General features: G+C 43.7%; 1 protein-coding gene across 1 annotated transcript in view; it reads right to left on the reverse strand.

The window, feature by feature from the left end:
• Positions 1-2,628: 2,628 nt before the first annotated feature.
• The window catches only part of LOC141055783 (uncharacterized), a 48,380-nt gene continuing 25,746 nt past the window's right edge, over positions 2,629-25,262 (reverse strand). The window contains exons 4-9 of the mRNA XM_073552489.1: positions 6,908-7,048; positions 6,599-6,778; positions 6,394-6,517; positions 6,213-6,310; positions 5,923-6,013; positions 2,629-4,124 (exon numbers count right to left, since the gene is read on the reverse strand). Coding sequence (XP_073408590.1) covers positions 2,941-4,124; positions 5,923-6,013; positions 6,213-6,310; positions 6,394-6,517; positions 6,599-6,778; positions 6,908-6,985 — 1,755 coding nt within the window. The 5' untranslated portion in view covers positions 6,986-7,048 and the 3' untranslated portion in view covers positions 2,629-2,940. The remainder of the gene's footprint in view (positions 4,125-5,922; positions 6,014-6,212; positions 6,311-6,393; positions 6,518-6,598; positions 6,779-6,907; positions 7,049-25,262) is intronic.

Raw genomic sequence — 25,262 nt, forward strand, 5'->3', positions numbered from 1 at the left:
GTCTAGCCATATTACATTTAAAACAATTATCTCCAGCATTAGTACCCAAAGGAGCTCCAATTCACATAATCGACCCTCTCACCCCCCTTAATTATCCTCCCCTTTCCCTCCCCTGCCCCCCACCCTCCCCGCCAAACAATCACCCCATACAAACTTATACTACCAACTCCCAACCCCTTTCACCCTCCAAAAATTAGCATCTCTCTATCTGAGAGTAGGTAAAAGCGCCTAAACCAACAAACCGCTCCCTTATATAGTTTATAAAATAACATTCAATTCGCCCCTCCTCCCCCTTTTAGTAAACAATTCAAATAACTCTCATTGTAAGCTACAGCAGCACATCGCAACGTCACAGCTCAACAGGTGACAGTCCAGGATGCCAGTCCAAAGAGAATGTTTCCTCTTGAAGTGATCAGAAACCTGAAAACAGAAAACTCATTTCAAACTGATACCACTCAGCCAGCTCCCAAGTCTCTCAGTTGCTTGTCATTGCGTTTGATCCATTCAATGGTTTCCTCCGAGGACTGAAAAAAATGAATCTTTTCAAACGCCACCACTCTCAGGTTTGCAGGATATAGCATAGAGTATGCGATGCCAAAACCTCTCAGTCACTTTTTCACTTCACCAAACCTCATTCTTAATTTCTGAACCGCTGCAGAATAATCAGAATAGATGGAGACGATCTGACCATCAATCATGTCTTTAGCATTCCTAGCTTTCCTCAGAATATTTTCTCTATCCAGATAATTCAAGATCTTTGCCAGAATAGTGCGGGGTGCTGCGCCCGGAGGCAGGGGTCTTAATGGTACTCTGTGGGCTCTTTCAATCACAAACACCTTGGATAGAGCATCAGCACCAATTTTTTGTAAAACATTTCTCTATAAATTCAGTGGGATTTGATCCTTCGGCTTTTTCTGGGACTCCCGCCATCCGAATATTATTCTGCCGTGAGCGGTTCTCCATATCATCATTTTTGGCAATAATCTCAGCCAATTGATCGGCATGTTGTTTATGAGCCTTTTGCAATTTAACTATTTGATCCTCTGCAGTACCAAATTTCTCCTCCACCTCTCCAGTCCTGGCATCTGGTCTTTGCATAGCAGCCCTCATATTCAACATCTCTGCTTTAATGCCATGAAACTGCTGAGTCAGAGTTGTAAGAGTCTCGTTAGAAAAATTCACTACAGCAAAGACATCCTTTATAGTGGGTTCATTGATATTAGAGGCAGCCATATCTCCTGATCCACCATCTCCTTCACTCACATGTGGGCTTCCAGACACAGCTCCTTCCCCCACCATGGGCTCTTCCCTGCCCTACTCCTGATCATCATCCTCTTCAACCCCTGCCTCCAGCTCCTCCACCTCCACTCTAGCAAACCTTTAAAGTTTGGCAGCCGCCGCCATCCTCCTGGCACATGCCGCGTTCTCCTTTGCTGCGTCCTCCAGCGCATCGGCGCCATCTTGGATTTTTCTACCCTCAGCATTTCCGGCATCCCGCTGCCTTCTGCAGGTCATAATGGCATCCCACTCAGCTATGGAAACACCCTCTGGGTCCAGGGGTACGCCTCGCTCCGTTACTCAACAGGCCCTGTAACACGGCACTCAGCCCACAAGGGGATTTATAGGCGGGAGAGCTCCGAGAATGCGACTGCTCACATCACAGGTTAGGTCACGTCCCCATTGCCGTCCTTTGTACTCGCTCTTGTTACATTATATCCTTCCTGAGCACCGGTGACCAAAACTGTACACAGTACTCCATGTGTGGTCTAACCAGGGATTTGTACAGAGGCAGTATAATGGTCTCATCATGGCTGCCTGGCACTGGCTGTTCCAGGTAAGTTTATCACTAACTAGGATCCCCAAGTCCTTCTCCATGTCTGATTTACCCAGTGGTTTCCCGTTCAGTATGTAATGGTGATATTGATTCCTTCTTCCCATGTGTATAACCTTACATTTATCATTGTTAAACCACATCTGCCACCTTTTGGCCCAAGTTTCCAACTTATCCAGATCCATCTGTAGTAGAATACTATCTTCTCTTGAATTGACTGCTTTACATAGTACTATACATGAGTACTTTAGTACATTGTCAAAAAGGTCAATACTCCACAGCATGTAATTTCCCATACGCTTTCCATTATAAAGAATTTTTGTACTGTGTAGTCTTCGCAATTGTTAAAATAAATATTGCTTTGATAATAATATATTGTAGAATAAGTAAGTAGAAGAAATTGATAAAGAACAAATACTTTTTCACAGAACTGTACATTGTAATCTCTTAACCAACATTTAGTGTTCTAAATTGCTTTCCATATTTCTTTAACGATGTGACGTTATTTTGACTGATAACTGTATCTTTTATTATTTTTAAGTAACACAAGATTTCTTTTTAAAGAAAAAGGCTATGACCTTTGATGTTTAAGAAGATGTGATGTATGGGTAAAACTTTTCAAATATTCAGGACCTAAAATAAATTTTCCTGTGTGAGATTTTTGATGTACAATTGGCTTTTTCTTGAAACTCTTTCCGCATATGGTGCATGTAAATGACTTATGCTCTTTTTAATTTATTTGATGGTTACACAGACTTGATTTCATAGTAAAAGATTTTTCAAATTCTGGGCAGGAAAATTGTTCACTGCTTGTGAATTCTTTAATACCTCATAAGATATAAATTCTTGCTAAATCATTTCCACATTCTAAACATCAACATGGTTTGTCCCTTGTGTTAGTTCTTTGATATTTAATTAAATTTGATTCCGCTTAAAAAAAAACCCAAATTCTGAACAGTAAAATGGCTTCACCTCTCTATGAATATTTTGATGTGCAACAAGAGATGAATTAGGAGTAAAACATGGCCCATATTCTGAACGTGAAAATGGCATCACACTGCGCGAACCTGATGAGGTTTTCATGATTTAAATTATCCGTATAATCCATGTTAGGAACATGAATATGGGTTTGTTTCTGTGTGAATTCTCTGATGTGCAACAAGACACGATTTCTGGCTAAAACATTTCCCACATTCTGAACATGAAAACGGCTTCTCCCCTGTGTGAATTCTCTGATGTCTAAAAAGATCTGATTTTGCGATAAAACATTTCTCACATTCTGAACAAGAATATGGCTTCTCCCCCGTGTGACTTTTCATATGTTTAGTAAGATTTGATTTCCGATTAAAGCATTTTCCACATTCTAAACAATTAAACGGCTTCTCTCCGGAGTGAATATCTTGATGTTGAAGAAGAGATGATTTATCAGTAAAAAATGCCCCACATTCCGAACATGAAAATGGCTTCACACCTGTGTGAACCCACTGATGTCTAGCAAGACTTGATTTATTATAGTAATTTTTCCCACATTCTGAACATGAAAATGGCTTTGCTCCTGTGTGAATATTTTGATGATTAACAAGAGATGATTTATCGGTAAAAAGATTCCCACATTCTGAACAAGAGAACGGTTTCACCCCTGTGTGAACCCACTGATGTCTAACAAGACTTGTTTTATTATTATAATGTTTGCCACATTCTGAACATGAATACGGCTTTGCTCCTGTATGAATATTTTGATGACTAACAAGAGATGATTTAGCAGTAAAAAGTGCTCCACATTCTGAACATGAAAATGGCTTCACCCCTGTGTGACTTTTCTTATGTTTTCCAAGAGATGAACTCTGGCTAAACCATTTTCCACACTCTGAACATGAAAATGGTTTTGCACCTGTGTGAATTCTCTTATGTCTAAAAAGTTCTGATTTCTCTTTAAAACATTTCCCACATTCTTCACAAGAAAATGGCTTCTCCCCTGTGTGTTTTCTCTTATGATTAATAAGTTTTGAGTTCCAGGCAAAACATTTTCCACATTCTGAGCATGAAAATGGCTTCTCTCCTATTAGACCACTTCGATTTATGACATCTTTTCTGTGACATTTAGTTTTCTTGACATTCTGTGATGAATCAGAAGATAGGATCTGTTGAAAAGGATCAACTGATAGATCTTTTCCATGGAGGGGTAGATTTGAAATTCTGACATGCTCTTCACTAGCATCTTTTGCGATATCACGATCATCTGCTTTACGATCTATATATATCCCATGTTCCTCTGAGCTCCTTCTGCAGTCATCTGAAAAGAATAAAAACAATTTTATTAGTTTTTAATAATATCAATACAAATTTATACGGATAATTTATATTTACAGTTTTTCACAAAAGTTAATACATTTGTAACATTTTTTGTAAATATTTTATATCTTTTCATGGGACTACACTGAGGATATGACACTTTGATACAATGTAAAGTAGTTGGTGTACACCATGTACAATAGAGTAAATTTGGTGTGCCCTCTAAATAACTCAACACACAGCCATTAATGTCTCAACCGCTGGCAACAAAAATGAGTGGACCCCCTAAGTGAACTTGGCCAAATTGTGCCCAAAGTGTCAATATTTTGTGGCCACCATTATTTTCAAAAACTGCTTCAACACTCTTGGGCATAATGTCCACTACAGCTTCACAGGTTGACACTGGAATAATTTTCTAGTCCTCCATGATGACATCACAGACCTTGTGGATGATAGAGACCTTGTGCTTGAGGATGCTCCACAAATGCTCAATGGGGTTTATGTCTAGAGACATTTCTTTTAGCAAGGCAGTGGTCATCTTGGAGGAGTGTTTGTGGTCTGGGCCCTGTGACCCAGTTTCCAAAGGGAGGGGATCATGCTTTGCTTTAGCATGTCACAGTACATGTTGGCATTCATGCTTCCCTCAATGAACTGTAGCTCCCCTCAGCCCACAGCATTCTTGCATACCCATAATGTCCTACAGCCATTGGTGGGGAGGAAATAGTAAGTGCACGTGCTGACCCTTTAAGAGGGTGGGAGCGAACACGCGCGTGCCCTAAGGACATGGCTAGAGGACCGGCTGGAAGCATGCCGAGCATGGGGAAGGGAAGAACTGTCTACAGCACGGGTGAGTGAAGTGACATGCCGGAGAACCTTCCTGTCAGAGCAGGGATCCGGCGTGGTGCTAACAGCACTAACTTTTGTGAGATACTGTATATATAAAAATCTCCAAATGAATTTAAAAATATGCAGCAATATTTGCTTGTAAATCAAGACAGTGATACAAAACAGATCACAACCTAATAGTAGACATCAAAAAAGCATTAGAAGATGCTACTTTTCCATTGACAGACGATTTTCCATTGAGATGAGATTCCATTGAGATGATTTTTTCTTTGATAGAGTGGAGGCTTCTATTTCACAGATTGAAAAAAAGTTTTTATTGGTACGAATTTAGGGTTGATGACATTTTTCGTCTCTTTATTAGTATGTGTGATATATGCCGAGAAAATGTAAAAAAAAAATTGTCAGTTTTTAAGTTACAGTATGATTTTTCTTGGTTATTATCAAGGGTTAAGCGTGTCATGTGAAAAAATTAATCGGGAAAATTTGGATGGCCTTGACGACACCTTCCTGCTCAAATGAAGATGGATCCTGATTGATGTGTGAGAATTGAGAAGCAGGGAACTTGGATATAAAAATTGCTGTAGTCCTTGTCCTCTTCAAGGAAAAAAGCTGAAAAGCCGCCACTCTCCCAAATAATTTTGTCTTATTCTTTTGCCATCACCTTTTTTTTTAAAAAGCTGTGCCACCCTGCTTTACGGCTGATGGATATGATTGGTGTAATATTTTAATTATTTATTAACTATTGGCTAGAGCCAATAACGGCTGAGCCATTGGATTTGTTCTTATTTATTATAATCACCCTTTTTAAATCACTACGGCCATTTTCTTAACATCAATCGTCTTGTGGTCATTTATTTCTTGGTTCGGAATTAGTTATAACACAACACATATATTTATATATAAATTTCTATAAGAAACATATGTGACCTCTGCATTTAGTGGTTACTACTCACCTTTGCAGTTATTTGTAAGACTCTCCTCTTTACTCCGCTCATCAGCCCTCACATATGTCTCTGTAGTATTAATATGGGTCAGATCTTCACCCTGAAACACATATTGTATAAGTCACAGACAGATGTAAGAAGTCACATCTATGATCAGCTCTAATCCTGCCATCTCCACCGTTCTCATTACACAAGTATAAAACATTTAATACTGGGGGATAAAACAAGACTGAGCACAAGACCTTCACAGCCGTCTACACATCATAGGGAAGATCTCATGACACCTTCTCTCCATCTACCTGATCATCCTGGGGAGCATTGGGAGCTTCTTGTTTACAGTCCTGTAGAAGAATAGGATGGTGACACTTCTCTGGTGTTCTCCTCTTACTGGATAGAACTGGAGGAGACATATACAGGGACTGAATTCATTCTTTACATACAGATAATTATAGACCATGTGTATTTAGTCCTGCCTATTACCTGATGATGTGAGGGGCTGGGGAACCTCCATCATGACGCCCTTGTATAGATCTCTATTTTCTTCTAAATACTTCCACTCCTCCATGGAGAAATAGATGGAGACATCTTCACACCTTATAGGAACCTGACACATACAACGATACAGTCATCCCCGATCCCTTTATAGCATTGCTGTATAATGTCCCAGCATTCCCAGCAGTGTCACCTCTCTAGTCAGCAGCTCAATCATCTTGTAGGTGAGTTCTAGGATCTTCCGGTCATTGATGTCCTCATGTACCAGGGGGTGAGTTGGAGGCCATGTGATTGAGCTCAGGGATGTTTCCCATCCCTCAGACACAGGGACCTGACAGCGCTTACTAGAGGTCTTCTTCACTATTGTGTAATTCTGGTTATGGAGAGACACATGAATAACTCTCACTACAGACATTTCCAGACTCCTCACCTCTCCTGTTCTGTCCATTTGTTATTCCCATAGATAAGAATGATGTAATGTGAAGTCATCAGAATCACTCACCTCTCCAGTAAGCCGGAAGAGGATCTCAAGGGTGAGGTGTAATATGTTCTCTGCCATATTGTCCCTGTCCTTATCCATCTTTGATCAGTCAGGAAAATTATACAGATCAATTATTATTATCTTTTTCTATATTGAAGTGACCTAAATGGGAAAAAGATGAGACGATGTGAAAACATACAAAATACCATGTAAAATTACAATTCCTAGAGTTGCGATCCAGTATAAAGCAATAATGTGGTAGAGCTCTTCATACATCTAGGAGGTCAGAATGAAAATACCTATGTCCTGTCAGTTGGGGTCAAGGCATTTATAAATAAATTCAGCTAATTTTGGATGGAGGGAACATCGCTGCTGGACCACGGCCAGGTAAAGAGAAAGTGTTTTTTTATTTTTATTTGAAGCGGCAAGCTGCAATATGTTTGAACAGCAGGATGGAAACACATGGACCATGTGTCTCCATCCAGCACCATATGACATGGTGCAGGATCATGGGGCAGCATGGAGAGGGAAGGAGATACATGGGGCAAGATCATGGGACAGGATGGACACAGATGGGGCAGGGTGGAGACAGATGGGGCAGGGTGGAGACAGATGGGGCAGGGTGGAGACAGATGGGGCAGGGTGGAGACAGATGGGGCAGGGCGGAGACAGATGGGGCAGGGCGGAGACAGATGGGGCAGGGCGGAGACAGATGGGGCAGGGCGGAGACAGATGGGGCAGGGCGGAGACAGATGGGGCAGGGCGGAGACAGATGGGGCAGGGCGGAGACAGATGGGGCAGGGCGGAGACAGATGGGGCAGGGCGGAGACAGATGGGGCAGGGCGGAGACAGATGGGGCAGGGCGGAGACAGATGGGGCAGGGCGGAGACAGATGGGGCAGGGCGGAGACAGATGGGGCAGGGCGGAGACAGATGGGGCAGGGCGGAGACAGATGGGGCAGGGCGGAGACAGATGGGGCAGGGCGGAGACAGATGGGGCAGGGCGGAGACAGATGGGGCAGGGCGGAGACAGATGGGGCAGGGCGGAGACAGATGGGGCAGGGTGGAGACAGATGGGGCAGGATCATGGGGCAGGATGGAGACAGATGGGGCAGGATGGAGACACATGGGGCAGGATCATGGGGCAGGAAGAAGACACATGGTTCAGGATCATGGGGCAGGATGGAAACAGATGGCTCAGAATGGCTACACATGGTGCAGGATGGATACAGATGGGGCAAGAACACGGTGCAGGATGGAGACAGTTGGTGCAGGAACATGGGGCATGATGGAGACACATCATGCAAGATCATGGGACAGGATGGAGATAGATGGGGCAGGATGGAGACAGATGGGGCAGGATGGAGAGAGATGGAAGGAATGGAGACAGATGGGACAGGATGGAGACATGTAACAGAATAGAGACAAATGGGCAGGATAGAGACAGATGGGGCAGGATCATGGGGCAGAATGGGGACACGTGTTGCAGGATCATGGGGCAGGATGGAGACACATGGTGCAGAATCATGGAGCAGGATGGAGGCAGGATGGGGTAGTGTCAGGGAAATATGATTTCCTATTGTCATAGGTACACATACAGAGCTGCCTGATCCTCCTCCCCCCAATGGTTTGTGTAAAACCCAGTTCCTGCTGCATTCCCACACACTACTACCAGCCCCCTGAGTCTCCCTCTGTGAAATTCTATCCACTCCCCTTCAGCCAAATGGTCACTTTTATTGCTCTGGCAGAGTTAAGTGTGGATTTTTCCCTCTAAAATTCCTTTGTCTATCAGGTATAATATTCCAGGTCGAATTCCATAACATACAATAATCCTAGAGACAGGAAAAATAGATTTCCAGGACCAGGGTGATTGGAGCTACACATGGCAATGTTTTGTGGTCTTTAGGGCCATCAGAAACTGGGAAATGAGTTTCTGCCCCCTAGTAACATGCAGACATGCCATGTTTGGTCTCAAAAGAATGATAAATTCACAGGGGAAAATGTAATGCCCCTATTGTCACCCTGTGAGCTTCCCAGCCAAAGATATGGAACATAGAAGTGTTTTAATATTCTGCCAACAGAGGAGTAACCCCTTGAACATGGCCAACCAGTGAGGTCAGCAAGGGAGGAGTTTCTAGTTTTGTGGCCAAAGCATAAAACCAAAATGCACATTTGGGGAGGCGTCAGACGCTGGATAGTCAGCTAGACAACAGGCTGTGCTGCTGATCCACTGCTTTGTGAAGGCTCTCCTCTCCTTTATCGACACATCATACCTGTGACTGAGATAGAGTAAGTTTCATATTTTAATCCCCTTTATTTTTAACTGTTTGTACATATTGTATTTTATCTGCCTTTTTGTAATATCTGTTGTACTTTTGTAAACACTGCTGATATTTTCTGGAGTAAACTTATAAATTTACTAGTATTGTACTTTTTGCTCTATGATCATACCGACACATACTCCACAAACACATACACATACACAAAATCCCGCTACCTTGGGTTGTTTCCTGACCCGATACAGGCTTCAGTATCAAACGAGGGACTGGTGTCAACGTAACATCCTGTTGTTATTGGGAACCCTGGTAGTGACGAATCGGAGGTTTATGTGTGTACAGCCGGTCTGGGACTGGTGACACACATACCGCCCTCTCTGCAGAGTGCCTGATAGTGATTGCATGACAAAGCAGCCTTTCCGGCGTCTACTTATCCTAGGTGCAGTTCCCTGACTGACCCGAGGGTCAGGTGGCTGCCAGAGAGCTGCAAGTTCCTAACTGTAACTGAGACCAAAGTTGGGTTACCCTGACAGGCAGGATGGAGACACATGCAGGATTATGGGGCAGAATACAGATGGGGCAGGATAAACACAGATGAGGAGGGATGAAAATAGATGGGACAGGATGGAAACAGATGGGTCAGGAACATGGGGCAGGATGGAGACAGATGGGTCAGGATGGAGACAGATGGGGCAGAATCGAGACACATGGTGCAGGATTAATACAGATGGTGCAGGATCATGGGGTAGTATGGAGACAGATGGGTCAGGAATATTGGGCAGGATGGAGACAGATGGGGCAGAATGGAGACACATGGTGCCAGATAGATACAGATGGTGCAGGATCATGGTGCAGGATGGAGACAGATGATGCAGGATCATGGGGCAGGATGGACATATATGGGGCAGGATGGAGACAGATGGGGCAGGATGGGGACAGATGGGGCACGATGGAGACAGATGGGGCAGGAACATGGAGCAGGATGGAAACAGATAGTACAGGATGTAGATAGATGGGATAGGAACATGATGCAGGATGTAGACAGATGAGGTAGGATGGAGAAAGATGGGGCAGGATGGAGGCACATGATGCAGTATCATGGGGCAGGATGGAAACACATTGTGCAGGATGGATACGATGGAGACACATAGGGCAGGATCACGTGACTGATGAGGCAGGATCATGGCAGGATGGGGAGATAATATGGGGAAGCATGGGACATCACATGGGGCAGAATGGATACTCATGAGAGTAGAATGGGAGAACATATGGGGGCAGGTTGGGGGAACATATGGCTGGAACCAGGAATGAGACACAAGGGGGCCAGGATGAGGGATATTATTACTGTAGGGGCTAATTAAGGGATATTATTACTGCAGTGATGGATTTTATTTGAGGATACTGTTTTCACTGGTGGGGGGGTCCTGTTACTGTGTACTGTAGAGCGACACTATGTCACCTTTTTTTCTTCATCTGATATAGTGTAGAAGTTGGGAAAATAATAAGTAATGTGCTCTAGGTAACTGTGTTATTTCTTGAAGAGACGAGTCCTGGCTCGAAAAAGTGATGGTGGTCTGTGTTGGATGAAGATGAAAAGTGATGATGAACGACTTCTGTTATGAATGGGTCACCAAGGAGGATGGCAGGAACAGGCTAGGCCACCAGAAGACCAGAGAGGTTGGTAACTAAGCGGATTGCAGACCCCTGATCCTATCCGCACAACTAGCAGTAGCTGTGGAGCGTTCCTACGATGCCCTAGACGCCTCGTCACAGCCGGAGGACTAACTAAGCCTAAAGACAGAAAGATGAAATCTAAACTGCCCCAGGGCAGATCCCCAAAGGAATAGACAGCCCCCAAACATATATGGTCGGTGAGACAAAATGAGACACAAACACAGGCAGAGAACAGACTGAGCAAAACGATGGGGCCCAAGCTGTCTAGACAGAGGACAGGATAGAAAAGATACTGTCTGCAATCACGCACAAAACCCTGAAAAAGTCTGAAAAAGCCCAACACTACTGATATACAAAAAAACTGAGAACACACAATCTCACCCCCCGCTAGATCAGCACTCTGGCATAAACTGGCAGCAAGCAAAAAGATACTAACATAACAGGGGACTGAACAAGCTGCCACATATGAAGTAGGGCCCAGCACTGCCCCCAACAGGGAGCACGCTGAACTCTAGCAGCAAAACAGAAAGCAAAAAAAAAAAAGACACAACCAGATTAGATGCAAAGGATTAGCAAAAGAATACTTAGCTGAACCATGTAGATCAAGCAGGGGACAAAAGAGCTCCAAATGCACACTGAGGAAATCACCAGCAACCTCCAAGAGCATCCAGCTCAATTATATGCTCCCAGCCAGTAATCCCAGGTTTCCAATTATCTTTGTCAGGTGGGGTACTTCCATCCACCTGGTCAGCTCCACCACTCTCAGCAACCACCAGAGGGAGCAGAGGGAGCTTCGGCTCAGAACTCCGAGCAAGAGAATTCAAAATAGTACCTCCCCCTTGAGGAGGGGTCACTGAACCCTCATCCACGCCACCAGGCCGATCAGGATGGGCCCGGTGAAAGGCACGAATCAATCTCTTGGCATGGATGTCGGAAGCAGAGATCCAAGAATTATCCTCCTGGCCATAACCCTTGCACTTGAACAAGTACTGAAGTCTCCGTCTAGCCAGACGAGAATCCAATATCTTCTCTACCTCATACTCCAAATTATCCTTAACCAGTACAGGGTCAGGGGGCGCTGCCATGGGAACGACTGGCTCCACAAACCTTTTCAACAAAGATTTATGAAAGACGTTATGAATCTTAAACGTAACTGGAAGAGCCAAACGAAAAGAAATGGGGTTAAGGATTTCCAAAATCTTATAAGGTCCAATAAACCTTGGCTTGAATTTTGGAGATGCAACCTCCATGGGAATATTTTTTATGGACAACCAAACCATATCACCCACTTTAAACCGGGGACCAATGGTCCTATGCCGGTTGGAAAACCGTTGGGCCCTTCCTGAGAGTGAGACAACTTATCCACTGCTTGGTCCCAAATCTGCTGCATTCTCTCTACCACAGAATCCACACCTGGGCAGGCAGAAGCTTCTACCTGCCCCGAAGAAAATCAAGGCTGAAACCCAAAGTTACAAAGGAAAGGAGACATCAAAGTGGCAGAGCTAGCCCTATTGTTTAGCGTGAATTCGGCCAAGGGCAAAAAAGAGACCCAATCATCCTGATCAGCAGATATGAAACATCTCAAATAGGACTCCAACGTCTAGTTTGTTCTCAGTCTGCCCATTGGCCTGAGGATGAAATGCAGAGGAGAAAGACAACTGAATTCCCAGTTTGGAAGAAAAAGCACTCCAAAATCTGGAAACAAACTGGACCCCTCTGTCCGACACAACGTTCTCAGGAATACCGTGCAAACTAACCACTTGTTGTAAAAACAAGGGCACCAACTCAGAAGAAGATGGCAACTTTGGGAATGGTACAAGATGGACCATCTTAGAAAATCTATCACAGATCACCCAAATAACAGTCATTCTCTGAGAGATGGAGATCACAGATAAAATCCATTGAGATATGGGTCCATGACCTCCTGGGCACCGGAAGGGGCATCAACAAACCACTAGCACGAGAACAGGGCTTAGACCGAGAACAAGTCCCACAGGACTGCACAAAATTCCTGACATCACGAGATAAGGCAGCCCACCAAAAAGACCGACTCACCAAATCTCTGGTACCAAAGATACCTGGATGACCAGCCAACACGGAGCAATGAATTTCAGACATTACTCTTTTCTTCCACTGGTCAGGGTCATACAATTTTCCCATAGGGCATCGTTCAAGTTTATCCTCCTAAAATTCCTCCAGGGCATGTCTCAAATCAGGAGCGATGGCGGAAAGAACTACACCCTCATTTAGAATGGTTGTAGGCTCGGTCACATCAAGAGAATCCGCAAAGAAACTCCTAGAAAGGGCGCCCGCCTTAACATTCTTAGTGCCCGGAAGAAAGGAGACCACAAAATTAAAACGCGTGAAAATCAAGGCCCACCTAGCCTGTCTAGGATTCAAGCGCTTGGATGATTCAAGATAAATCAAATTCTTGTGATCGGTGAGGACCACAACTTGATGTCTAGCTCCCTCCAACCAATGTCTCCACTCTTCAAATGCCCATTTCATGGCCAATAATTCCCAATTCCCCACATCATAATTACGTTCAGATGGAGAAAATTTTCGAGAAAAGAAGGCACAGGGATTCATCTTAGATGTTACTGAATCTCTTTGAGACAAAACGGCTCCTGCACCAATCTCAGAAACATCTATCTCCACCTGAAATGGGAGTGAAACATCAGGTTGCCGTAGAACCGGAGCAGAAGTGAATCTCTGCTTAAGCTTCTGAAATGCCGAGACTGCCTCTGGAGACCAATTTACCACATCAGCGCCCTTTTTGGTCAAATCCGTCAGAGGTTTAACAATACCAGAAAAATTACTTATAAATTTACAGTAGAAAAAGAAATTAGCAAAACCCAAAAATTTCTGAAGAGCCTTCAGAGAAGTGGGCTGAACCCAATCATAAATGGCCTGTACCTTGGCCAGGTCCATTTCAATAGCAGACGGGGACAAAATGAATCCCAAAAACAAAATCTTCTGTACACCAAAAAGACATTTCGATCCCCTAACATACAGAGTATTTTCTCTCAAAATCCGGAACAAAGTCCGGACATGTTCCACCTGAGAATCCCAATCACAGGAAAAAATCAAAATATCATCCAGATAAATGATCAAAAACTTATTCACAAGGTCCCGGAAAATATAATTCATAAAAGATTGGAAGCCGGAAGGGGCATTAGTGAGCCCAAAAGGCATCACCAGGTACTCAAAATGTCCCTCCAGAGTATTAAATGCCGTCTTCCATTAATCCCCGTGCTTGATGCGAATAAGATTATATGCCCCCCTGAGGTCAAGTTTGGTAAACCAACAAGCACTTTTAACTCAGGAAAATAAAACAGAGATCAGGGGTAACGGGTACTGATATTTAACAGTGATTTTGTTAAGGGAACGATAGTCAATACATGGCCTTAATGAGCCATCTTTTTTGGCCAAAAAGAAAAAAACAGCACCCGAAGAGGATGGTCTGATCTAACCCTTCTCCAATGATTCCTTGATATAAGATCGCATAGCATCATGTTCAGGTACAGATAAGTTGAAAAGCCTACCCTTGGGAAATTTACAACCAGGCATTAACTCAATTGCGCAGTCATAACTCCTATGAGGAGGCAAAGACACACACTTACTCTCACTAAATACATCAGAAAAATCAGCCAAATAGTCAGGAACGTCTTGAGACTGGGGAGAGGTGGAGAAAACCACTATGAACACATTGACACCCCAACTCACCACAGACAGAGATTTCCAATCTAAAACAGGTTTATGGGATTGCAACCAAGGAAAACCCAGTACAATAGTATCATGTAAATTGTGCAAAACCAAAAATTTACAATTCTCTTGATGGTCCGGGGCGACCCGCATTACCACCTGGGTCCAAAACTGGGGTTTATTCTCCGCCAAAGGGGTAGCATCAATCCCCCTCAAGGGAATAGGGTTTCTCAGGGGCACCATGGAGAAACCACAACGCTTGGCAAAGTCAAGATCCATCAGATTCAAAGCTGCTCCTGAATCAACAAAGGCCTTAGCAGAAAAAGTAGACAAGGAGCAGATCAAGGTAACTGCCAACAGGAACTTAGGCTGTACACTGCCCACGGCAAATGCGTGAGCAAAACGTTTTTCTCCTTTAGGGTAGACAGAAATAACATGAGAGGCGTCCCCACAAAAGAAGCATAACTTATTACGCCTTCTAAACTCTTGACGTTGCGTCCTAGACAAAACCCTATCACATTGCATGGGTTCAGAAGTTTGTTCAAAAGGCAGCACCGCCTCTCGCGTACTTTTACGTTCACGTAAACGTCAATCAATTTGAATGGCTAATGACATGGCGTCATTAAGACCAGATGGGGACAGGAAATCCCACCATAACATCCTTTACGGTTTCTGCCAGACCTTTCCGAAAGAGAGCTGCTAGGGCATCATCATTCCATTTACTAAGGACCGCCCACTTTCGGAACTTCTGGCAGTATAACTCCGCAGCATCCTGACCCTGGTTCAATGCCAATAAGGTCTTCTCAGCTTGATCAATAGAAATAGGTTCATCATACAACAACCCCAGGGCCTGAAAAAGTGCATCCACATTAGCCAGAATAGGATCTCCAGGTGTCAGAGAAAAAGCCCAATCCTGGGGATCGCGGCGCAGCAGGGAGATGACAATTTTAACCTGCTGCACCGAGCTCCCCGATGAATTAGGCTTCAAGGCAAGAAATAGTTTACAGTTATTCTTGAAATTCAAAAATTTAAACCGATCCCCAAAAAACACATCAGGAGTAGGGATCTTTGGTTCTACAGCAGATGATCGAGTGAGATAGGCAGAAATTCCCCGCACTTCAGCAGCGAGCTGCTCAACACGATCGGATAATTGCTTAGTCTCCATTAAAGAGAAAATCTTCCCACGGCCCCAGAGAAAAAGAGGAAAAAATATATTAAAAAATTCTGACACTTTTTTTTTTTTTTACAATTCTTTCGTTTTTTTGAGTACTCTAGAGTCTGCGGTTAGGCTGGTGATTCTGTTATGAATGTGTCACTGAGGAGGATGGAAGGAACAGGCTAGGCCACCAGAAGACCAGAGAGGTTGGTAACTAAGTGGATTGCAGACCCCTGACCCTATCCGCACAACTAGCAGTAGAGCGACACTATGTCACCTTTTTTTCTTCATCTGATATAGTGTAGAAGTTGGGAAAATAATAAGTAATGTGCTCTAGGTAACTGTGTTATTTCTTGAAGAGACGAGTCCTGGCTCGAAAAAGTGATGGTGGTCTGTGTTGGATGAAGATGAAAAGTGATGATGAACGACTTCTGTTATGAATGGGTCACCAAGGAGGATGGCAGGAACAGGCTAGGCCACCAGAAGACCAGAGAGGTTGGTAACTAAGCGGATTGCAGACCCCTGATCCTATCCGCACAACTAGCAGTAGCTGTGGAGTGTTCCTACGATGCCCTAGACACCTCGTCACAGCCGGAGGACTAACTAAGCCTAAAGACAGAAAGATGAAATCTAAATTGCCCAGGAGCAGATCCCCAAAGGAATAGACAGCCTCCAAACATATAAAGTTAGGTCCAAAAATATTTGGACAGAGACAACATTTTTCTAATTTTGGTTCTAGACATTACCACAATGAATTTTAAACAAAACAATTCAGATGCAGTTGAAGTTCAGACTTTCGGCTTTCATTTGAGGGTATCCACATTAAAATTGGATGAAGGGTTTAGGAGTTTCAGCTCCTTAACATGTGCCACCCTGTTTTTAAAGGGACCAAAAGTAATTGGACAATTGACTCCAAGGCTATTTCATGGACAGGTGTGGGCAGTCCCTTCGCTATGTCATTCTCAATTAAGCAGATAAAAGGCCTGGAGTTGATTTGAGGTGTGGTGCTTGCATTTGGAAAGTTTTGCTGTGAAGGAAACATGCGGTCAAAGGAGCTCTCCATGCAGGTGAAACAAGCCATCCTTAAGTTGCAAAAACAGAAAAAACCCATCCGAGAAATTGCTATAACATTAGGAGTGGCAAAATCTACAGTTTGGTACATCCTGAGAAAGAAAGCAAGCACTGGTGAACTCATCAGTGCAAAAAGACCTGCGCCCACTGAAGACAACACTGGTGGATGATCGCAGAATAATCTCCATGGTGAAGAGAAATCCCTTCACAACAGCCAACCAAGTGAACAACACTCTCCAGGAGGTAGGCGGTTCAATATCCAAATCTATCATAAAGAGAAGACTGCATGAAAGTAAATACAGATGGTTCACTGCACGGTGCAAGCCACTCATAAGCATCAAGAATCAAAAGGCTAGACTGGACTTTGCTAAAAAAAAACATCTAAAAAGCCAGCACAGTTCTGGAAGAACATTCTTTGGACAGATGAAACTAAGATCAACCTCTACCAGAATGATGGAAAGAGAAAAGTATGGCAAAGTATACCCCTGTTTATATGGGATATTTTTTCAGTCCTCCATTATCTACATATATTTCATCTTCATTCCCCACCTATAAAGCTCAGGGAATATAATATACACCTGTTTACGATAAGATACGTTACGATACGATACACTTGATCCCGAGGGAAATTATGGTATCACAGCAGCGTTACAACAGCATTACAAATAAAACATTTAAGAACAGCATTACTACATTACAAACAGCATTACATAGCGTAATTACCAGACACAGATCTTGCACATGACTAACCACAATACATAACAAGCAAAGGTACACAAATCTCTGATCATTTCCATTAGTGCGCCGGCCCTAGGTCATAGCCATCTTTCACCCTTAGTAAATTATTATACGTCCCCACAGCAGTAGGCAGAAACGATTTCCTGAATTTTTCCATCTTGCACCTAAGTAGGATTAGACGGCTGCCGAATGTGCTCCTCTGATTCAAGAACAGCCCGTATAGTGGGTGTGTATTATTGTTCATTATAGCCCTACACTTCTTCTGAATCCTATCTTCCACTACCTCTTCAAAAGAGTCAAGATGGAGGCCAACAGCCGCACTTGCCTTCTTGATAAGCTTGTTGAGCTTATTAACGTCAGCTACTCGCACACCGCTGCCCCAGCAGATGATAGCAAAAAAGATGGCGCTCGCTACCACGGACTGGTAGAACATTTCCAGCATTTTACTGCACACATTGAACGACCTGAGCTTCCGCAGAAAGTACAGTCTGCTCATTCCCTTCTTTTGAACCTTCTCTGTATGACACCTCCAATCAAGTTTGCTGTCAAGGTGAACCCCCAAATATTTGTAGCTCTCAACCCTTTCCACCTCCTGGCCAGCAATAGTGATCGGTAAGTAATCATCCTTTCTCCTTCTATAACTCACCACCATCTCCTTGGTTTTCTTCACATTTAGTTCTAGGCAGTTAGTCTGGCACCAGTCTACAAAGTCAGAAACCACCCTTCTATGATCCTCCTCACCCCGGTCCCCCACAATTCCCCCTACAATCACTGAGTCATCTGAGAAATTTTAGAGGTGACAGAGATCGGATTTATACTGAAAGTCAGCTGTATACAATGTGAAGAGGAAGGGCGACAGCACTGTACCATGAGGGGCTCCCACACTGCACTGTACACTGCCAGATACCACCTCTCCCATCCTTACAAACTGTGGCCTGTCCGTCAGGTAATCGCTTATCCAGTTCACGATCCCCTCATCCACTGGCATATCAGTCAACTTATTTCGTAATAAGAGCGGCTGTAAGGTGTTGAAAGCACTAGAGAAGTCAAAGAGCATGGCGCGCACTGCAGTTCCATCATTGTCTAAGAATGAATGTATTGTATGTAGCAGAGATACTACAGCATCATCCACCCCCATTCTCTGCTGGTACGCAAACTGCAGGGGGTCAGTGTAGGCCCTCACCCTCGGGCACAAGTAGGCAAGTACTATTCTCTCCAACGACTTCATAGCATGCGATGTTAAGGCCACTGGACGATAGTCATGTAGGGAAGTTGGAAAGGTGATCTTGGGAACCGGCCACCAGGCAGGTGGTCTTCCACAGCACTGGTATTCTCTGGGATTGTAGGCTCCTGTTAAACAGGAGCTGAAAGACATTACACAGTTGGTTTGCACACACTTTTAGGACACGTGGACTGAGGCCGTCAGGCCCAGCTGCTTTCATAGAATCATAGAATCGTAGAGTTGGAAGGGACCTCCTGGGCCATCTGGTCCAACCCCCTGCTCAAAGCAGGATTCGCTAAATCATCCCAGTCAGATGTCTGTCCAGCCTCTGTTTGAAGACTTCCATTGAAGGAGAACTCACCACTTCTCGTGGCAGCTTGTTCCACTCATTGATCACTCTAACTGTCAAAAAGTTTTTTCTAATATCTAATCTGTGTCTCCTCCCATTCAGTTTCATCCCATTGCTTCTAGTCTTTCCTTGTGCAAATGAGAATAAAGTTGATCCTTCTACAATGTGACAGCCCTTTAGATATTTGTAGACAGCTATTAAGTCTCCTCTCAGTCTTCTCTTTTGCAAACTAAACATTCCCAAATCCTGCAACCTTTCCTCATAAGACAGGGTTTGCAGACCGGTCACCATTCTGGTCGCTCTTTTCTGAACTTGCTCCAGTTTGTTGATGTCTTTTTTAAAATGTGGTGCCCAAAACTGGACACAATATTCCAGATGAGGTCTGACCAAAGAGGAGTAGAGAGAAATAATGACTTCACGTGATCTAGACTGTATGCTTCTGTTAATACATCCTAGAATTGCATTTGCCTTTTTTGCTGCTGCATCACACTGTTGACTCATATTCAGTCTGTGATCTATTAGTATGCCCAAGTCTTTTTCACATGTGCTGCTGCTTAGCCCTATTCCTCCCATTCTGTATGTGCTTTTTTCATTTTTATTGCCCAGATGTAGTACTTTGCATTTTTCCCTGTTAAAAACCATTCTGTTTGTTGCTGCCCACTTCTCCAGTTTATCTATATCTTTTTGAATCCTCTCTCTCTCTTCTCTAGTATTAGCTATCCCTCCTAGCTTTGTGTCATCAGCAAATTTAATCAGTTTACCCTCAATTCCTTCATCTAAATCGTTGATAAAGATGTTGAACAATACAGGGCCCAGGACAGAGCCCTGTGGTACCCCACTTGAGACATTCTTCCAACTGGATGTGCAGCCATTTACGACCACTCTTTGGGTCCGATCACTAAGCCAGTTATGAATCCACCTAACAGTTGCCTTGTCCATTCCATACTTAGTCATTTTTTCAATAAGGATTGTATGAGAGACTTTGTCAAATGCTTTGCTGAAGTCAAGATATACTATATCTACAGAATTTCCTTGATCCACCCAATCAGTGATTCCATCATAGAAGGAAATTAAGTTAGTCTGACATGACTTATTAGTTACAAACCCATGCTGACTCTGTTTAATCACTTCATTCTTATCCAGGTACTGACATACATGTTGTTTAATAATTTGTTCAAAGATCTTTCCTGGTATAGAAGTCAGACTCACCGGCCTATAGTTGCCTGGGTCCACCTTCTTCCCCTTTTTGAAGATAGGAACAACATTTGCTCTTCTCCAGTCTTCTGGGACTTCTCCTGTTCTCCAAGAATTTTCAAAGATTATGGAGAGGGGTTCAGAAATTTCTTCTGCTATCTCCTTCAGTACTCTGGGGTGTAATTCATCTGGACCTGGTGACTTGAATTCATTTAGGTTAGCTAAGTGTTTCCTCACTATCTTTCTGTTTATAGATATCCTGGATTCTTCTAGTCCCTGTTTATAAGGATTAGATCCAAGGTAGCAGTTCCCCTTGTTTTCTCCCCTACCTTTTGGAAGATAAAGTAGTCAGTAAGAGAGGATAAGAATTTCCTTGACCTGTTAGTTTTGCCTGAGAGAGATTCCCAACAAATGTCTGGATAGTTGAAATCTCCCATGACAACTATGTCATATTTTTTGGAGAACTTGGCCATTTGATGCATAAAGAGTTCATCCATATCTTCAGCTTGCACAGGCGGCCTGTAGTAAATGCCTACAATGGTGTCCTTTCCATTGTTCTGTCCTTGTATTCTTACCCAAACAGTTTCCACAGAACTCCCGGTCTCTGAGGCTTCAATCTCTGTGCAGATATACGCGTTTCTAACATACAATGTGACACCTCCTCCTCGTTTATAAAGTCTGTTTCTTGCAAATAAGTTGTATCCTTCTAGTCTTGTATTCCAATCATGTGTATCGTCCCACCAAGTTTCAGTGATTCCAATGACATATTTCTTTTCCTGTGTTAGTAGTTCCAATTCTCCTTATTTGGTGCTCATGCTTTGTGCATTAGTATAGAAACATTTTAGTTTGTGATTGGTTTCTCTTTCTCCAATATTTTTATTAATTAGATTCTTTTGTCTTTGTTCTTCCTTTCCACTTCTAATAGCAGAGTTCTCAATAGCATTTGTCAGGTGTATAGCTTTTTCTGGCCTATTTCTTCCCTTCTCACGTTGTTCTAGTTTAAAGCTCTCCTTAAAAGTGTAGCAAGGCGACTTCCAAATACATGTTTTCCAGTCTTCGTAAGGTGCACCCCATCTCTAGCAAGTAGTCCATTGTAAAGGTAATTCACTCCGTGATCCATAAATCCAAATCGTTGCTGATGGCACCATCGACGTAGCCAGTTGTTCACCTGCAGAATCTTATTCCACCTCCATGTTCCATGGCCATCCACTGGGAGGATGGAAGAGAAGACCACCTGCGCTCCCAGTTCTGTCACTTTCTTGCCTAAGTCTTCAAAGTCTCTGCAGATGGTTTCCAGGTCATTTCTTGCGGTGTCATTTGTCCCAATGACCAAATGGCTAGTTTACGAAACTGTTTCCTCGCATCGCTTGAGGAGACAGTGAAGGCGGGCAGTTCATCATCCAAAGTCAATGCTGCCGATCGTTCCTCAGCTCCATCCTTCACTTCTGATGACGCAGCACATGTGTTGGTAAATCTGTTGAAGAACTCGTTCATTTCATTATACATGGTCAGATCCACATTCCCACGCTCTGACCTAGCCTTAAACCCAGTTAACTGCTTCATGCCTGACCACACCTCCTTGGAATTGTTCTGTGACAGTTTATTTTCCAATTTAATTCAGAACGTCTCACGGGCATTCTTAATTTTCCCCTTTAAGTTCATTTGTATCAATTTCAGTTTCTTAGTATCCTTCATTTTAAATGTCATTTTTTTCTCATTTAGTATTTCAATTCTTTTGTAATCCAAGGCTTGTTATTTGCATAACATCGAATCTTTTTAACTGGTACTACAGTATCAGTACAAAAATTTATGTAATCAGTTACCCTTCCGACAATGTCATTTACATCATCATGCTCTCCTCTGTCGCATATCACCTCCCAGTCTGTGAGGTCAAAGCAGCCCTGCAGAGCTTCCTCCACTGCAGAAGACCACTTCCTAATTAGTTTTATTGTTGCTGGTTGTTTGCTGACAACAGGTTGGTAAGATGGAGACAATAGTATGAGGTTGTGGTCGGATTTCCTCAGGGGGGGTAATGCAGACGATGAATAGGCGTCTTTAACATTTGCATAGAGGAGATCCAATATACTGCTGTCCTTTGTTGCACAATTAACATATTGATAGAACTTTGGAAGAGCCTTTGAGATCATGACTCTGTTAAAATCCCCAGAGATTAATAATAACGAGTTTGGGTGCTTTGTCTGAAGGAGAGCCAAGACCCCCAGCAATACTTCCCTAGCTGCCTCTTGGCTAGCAGATGGAAGTATATACATGACTATTGCAATGCAAATGGAGAATTCTCTAGGTAGATAGTAAAGCCTGAGGCCAACTGCTAAAAGTTCAACGTTTTGACAGCAATGACTTTCCTTAGCAGTTATGTGCTGCGGATTTCAAAATCTGTTATTAATATATAATATAACCCCCCCACCCTGATATTTACCACACCTAGCCTTGTCTCTATTAGCCCGAACCATTTGAAACCCTGGAATCGAGACACTTGAATCAGGAACATCCCCATGTAACCAGGTTTCTGTAAAGCACATAAGACTGCATTCATTGAACTCCGTCTGGGTTTTACACAGAGCTAGCAGTTCATCTGTCTTATTCCCCAGCGAGCGCACATTGCCCATGATGATTGATGGCACTGCTGGTTTAAACCTTCTTCTCCTAGACTTCACCTTTTTTCCTGCTCTGCAGCCTCTGAAAAGTCTCCACACTTCACGAGGAACCTGTGGTATGGCCACAGCTGGAGAAGGCTTCAACCTGCTCAGCTCCAGAAGTCGATCACTTGAATACACAACACGTTAAGTGATGGGCTTAGGGACTGCCAGCAGATCAGTGACCCTGTCCTTCGTTCCAGTCCACTCCATGACTGACTTGTGTCCAGTGTCCACCTCTGCACACAGATGGCTGCCTCCGTAACCAACAAGGTTGAAGCTGTGTGTATTGCGGAACTATAGCTGACAGAGGCTGTATTAGATTCATGTCCATTGGTTCTAATAACTGTGCATCACATGTATCCATTTAGGAGTTGCATGTACCTGTGTGGGTGATGTACGTAGTAGTGGCAGATCCGGGTGCCGATCCAGAGCTGTGTGTCCAAGAACACATTCCCTCAATGGTCCGTCATGCAGGAACAGTGCGATCCCCAGGGTGTAAAATATCCACAGTGCAATCAACAGGGTGTAAAACATCCAGGGTGTAAAACATCCATCAATCCAAGGTTGAAGTTAGGGGTCCATCAAAGTAGCCGCTGCAATGGGCTGTCAGTAGCACGGCGCCAGTATTATCTCCTCTATCCCTCCGTCTTGCAGAGAGAAGACAGGCACGTCCACTCTCTCCGGAGTTGAGGAGTAATTTATATGGGATTTTTTTCATTCCTCTATAATCTACATAGATTTCATGTTCATTCCCCACCTATAAAGCACAGGGAATATAATATACACCTGTTTATATGGGATATGTGTTCATTCCCCTATTATCTACATATATTTCATGTTCATTCCCCACCTATAAAGCTCAGGGAATATAATATACACCTGTTTATATATGGGATATGTGTTCATTCTATTATCTATATACCGTATATTTCATGTTCATTCCCCACCTATAAAGCACAGGGAATATAATATACACCTGTTTATATGGGATATGTGTTCATTCCCCTATTATCTACATATATTTCATGTTCATTCCCCACCTATAAAGCTCAGGATTATAATATCCTCCAGTTTATATGGGATATGTGTTCATTCCCCTATTACCTACATATATTTCAGATTCATTCCCCACCTATGAAGCTCAGGGAATATAATATACACCTGTTTATATGGGATATGTGTTAATTCTCTAATTATCTACATATATTTCATATTCATTCCCCACTGTGAGAATCATGTGGGAATAGTGGATGAGGGCAGGTATATCTCGCCCAGATACCTTTCCTATGTGGCCTAGTCTGGTCAGTATCGCACCTGCTTGCTAATGAATAATGGGAGGCGGATATAAAAGGATGCCAGGTGGTTGTGTGAGTGTCTCAGCCTGGGAACACAGAGAGCTTGTCTGTGTGAGAGACACACGTGAATGAAAGCAGTGCCCACTGCAACTGTGGTTTGGCTGGACGGGAGAAGCCCGCCAGTTGGTAGTTAGGTTGTACTTTGTTTAGTTAGTGCCGGACAGGCAAGGATTTGTTTTATGTTTTTTTCTTTATGCATTGCTTTCACCTTTAATAAACCTGACCCAGTGTCAGTTATACACGGACCCCGGCTGTGCGCCGGAGTTTCATGCTGAACGCACGTGACCTTTGACCCCAGCAAAGGCAATCCCGGAGTGTTTTATCACATTGTGGTGGAGAACGCGCGCATCACGTTTTTAGCATGAGCCTGGAGGACGTGGTGAAAGCGCTGGTACAGTCCACCGCTGTCCAGCAAGAAGCTAATCGGGTGATGATGGCCCAGCTGAAGGAGTTGGTGGACATGACAGCTACCGATCGTTCGCTTCTCCAGCAGGTGGCGCAGCGCCTGGCAAGCTTACCTGAGGTTAACCTGGAAGCAGAGTCGAGAGTGATTCACGTGAGTCGGTACTGGCAAAAGATGACGACCGAAGATGACGTCGAGGCATACCTGACCACGTTTGAACGGACGGCAGTGCGAGAAAAATGGCCAAAGGCACGATGGGCCGGCCTGATTGCCCTGTTTCTTTCCGGTGAGGCCCAAAAGGCTTATTATGACTTAGAGCCTGAAGCTGCGCAGGACTTTGACAAACTGAAAGCCGAGATCTTGGCCCGGCTGGGAGTGACGACCGCTGTCCGTGCACAGAGAGTGAATCAATGGACTTATCAGCCAGATAAACCACCGCGGTCACAGATGTTCGACCTGATCCACGTGACGAAGAAGTGGCTACAACCCGAGGTGTTGACAGTGCCAGAGATAATCCGGAGAGTCGTCATGGACAAGTACCTGAGAGCTCTACCGCCAGCCCTGAGGAAATGGGTAA

The sequence above is a fragment of the Dendrobates tinctorius genome, unplaced genomic scaffold, assembly GCF_039654945.1.
Source record: "Dendrobates tinctorius isolate UK_male_01 unplaced genomic scaffold, ASM3965494v1 ptg000192l, whole genome shotgun sequence".
Classification (NCBI taxonomy): domain Eukaryota; kingdom Metazoa; phylum Chordata; class Amphibia; order Anura; family Dendrobatidae; genus Dendrobates; species Dendrobates tinctorius.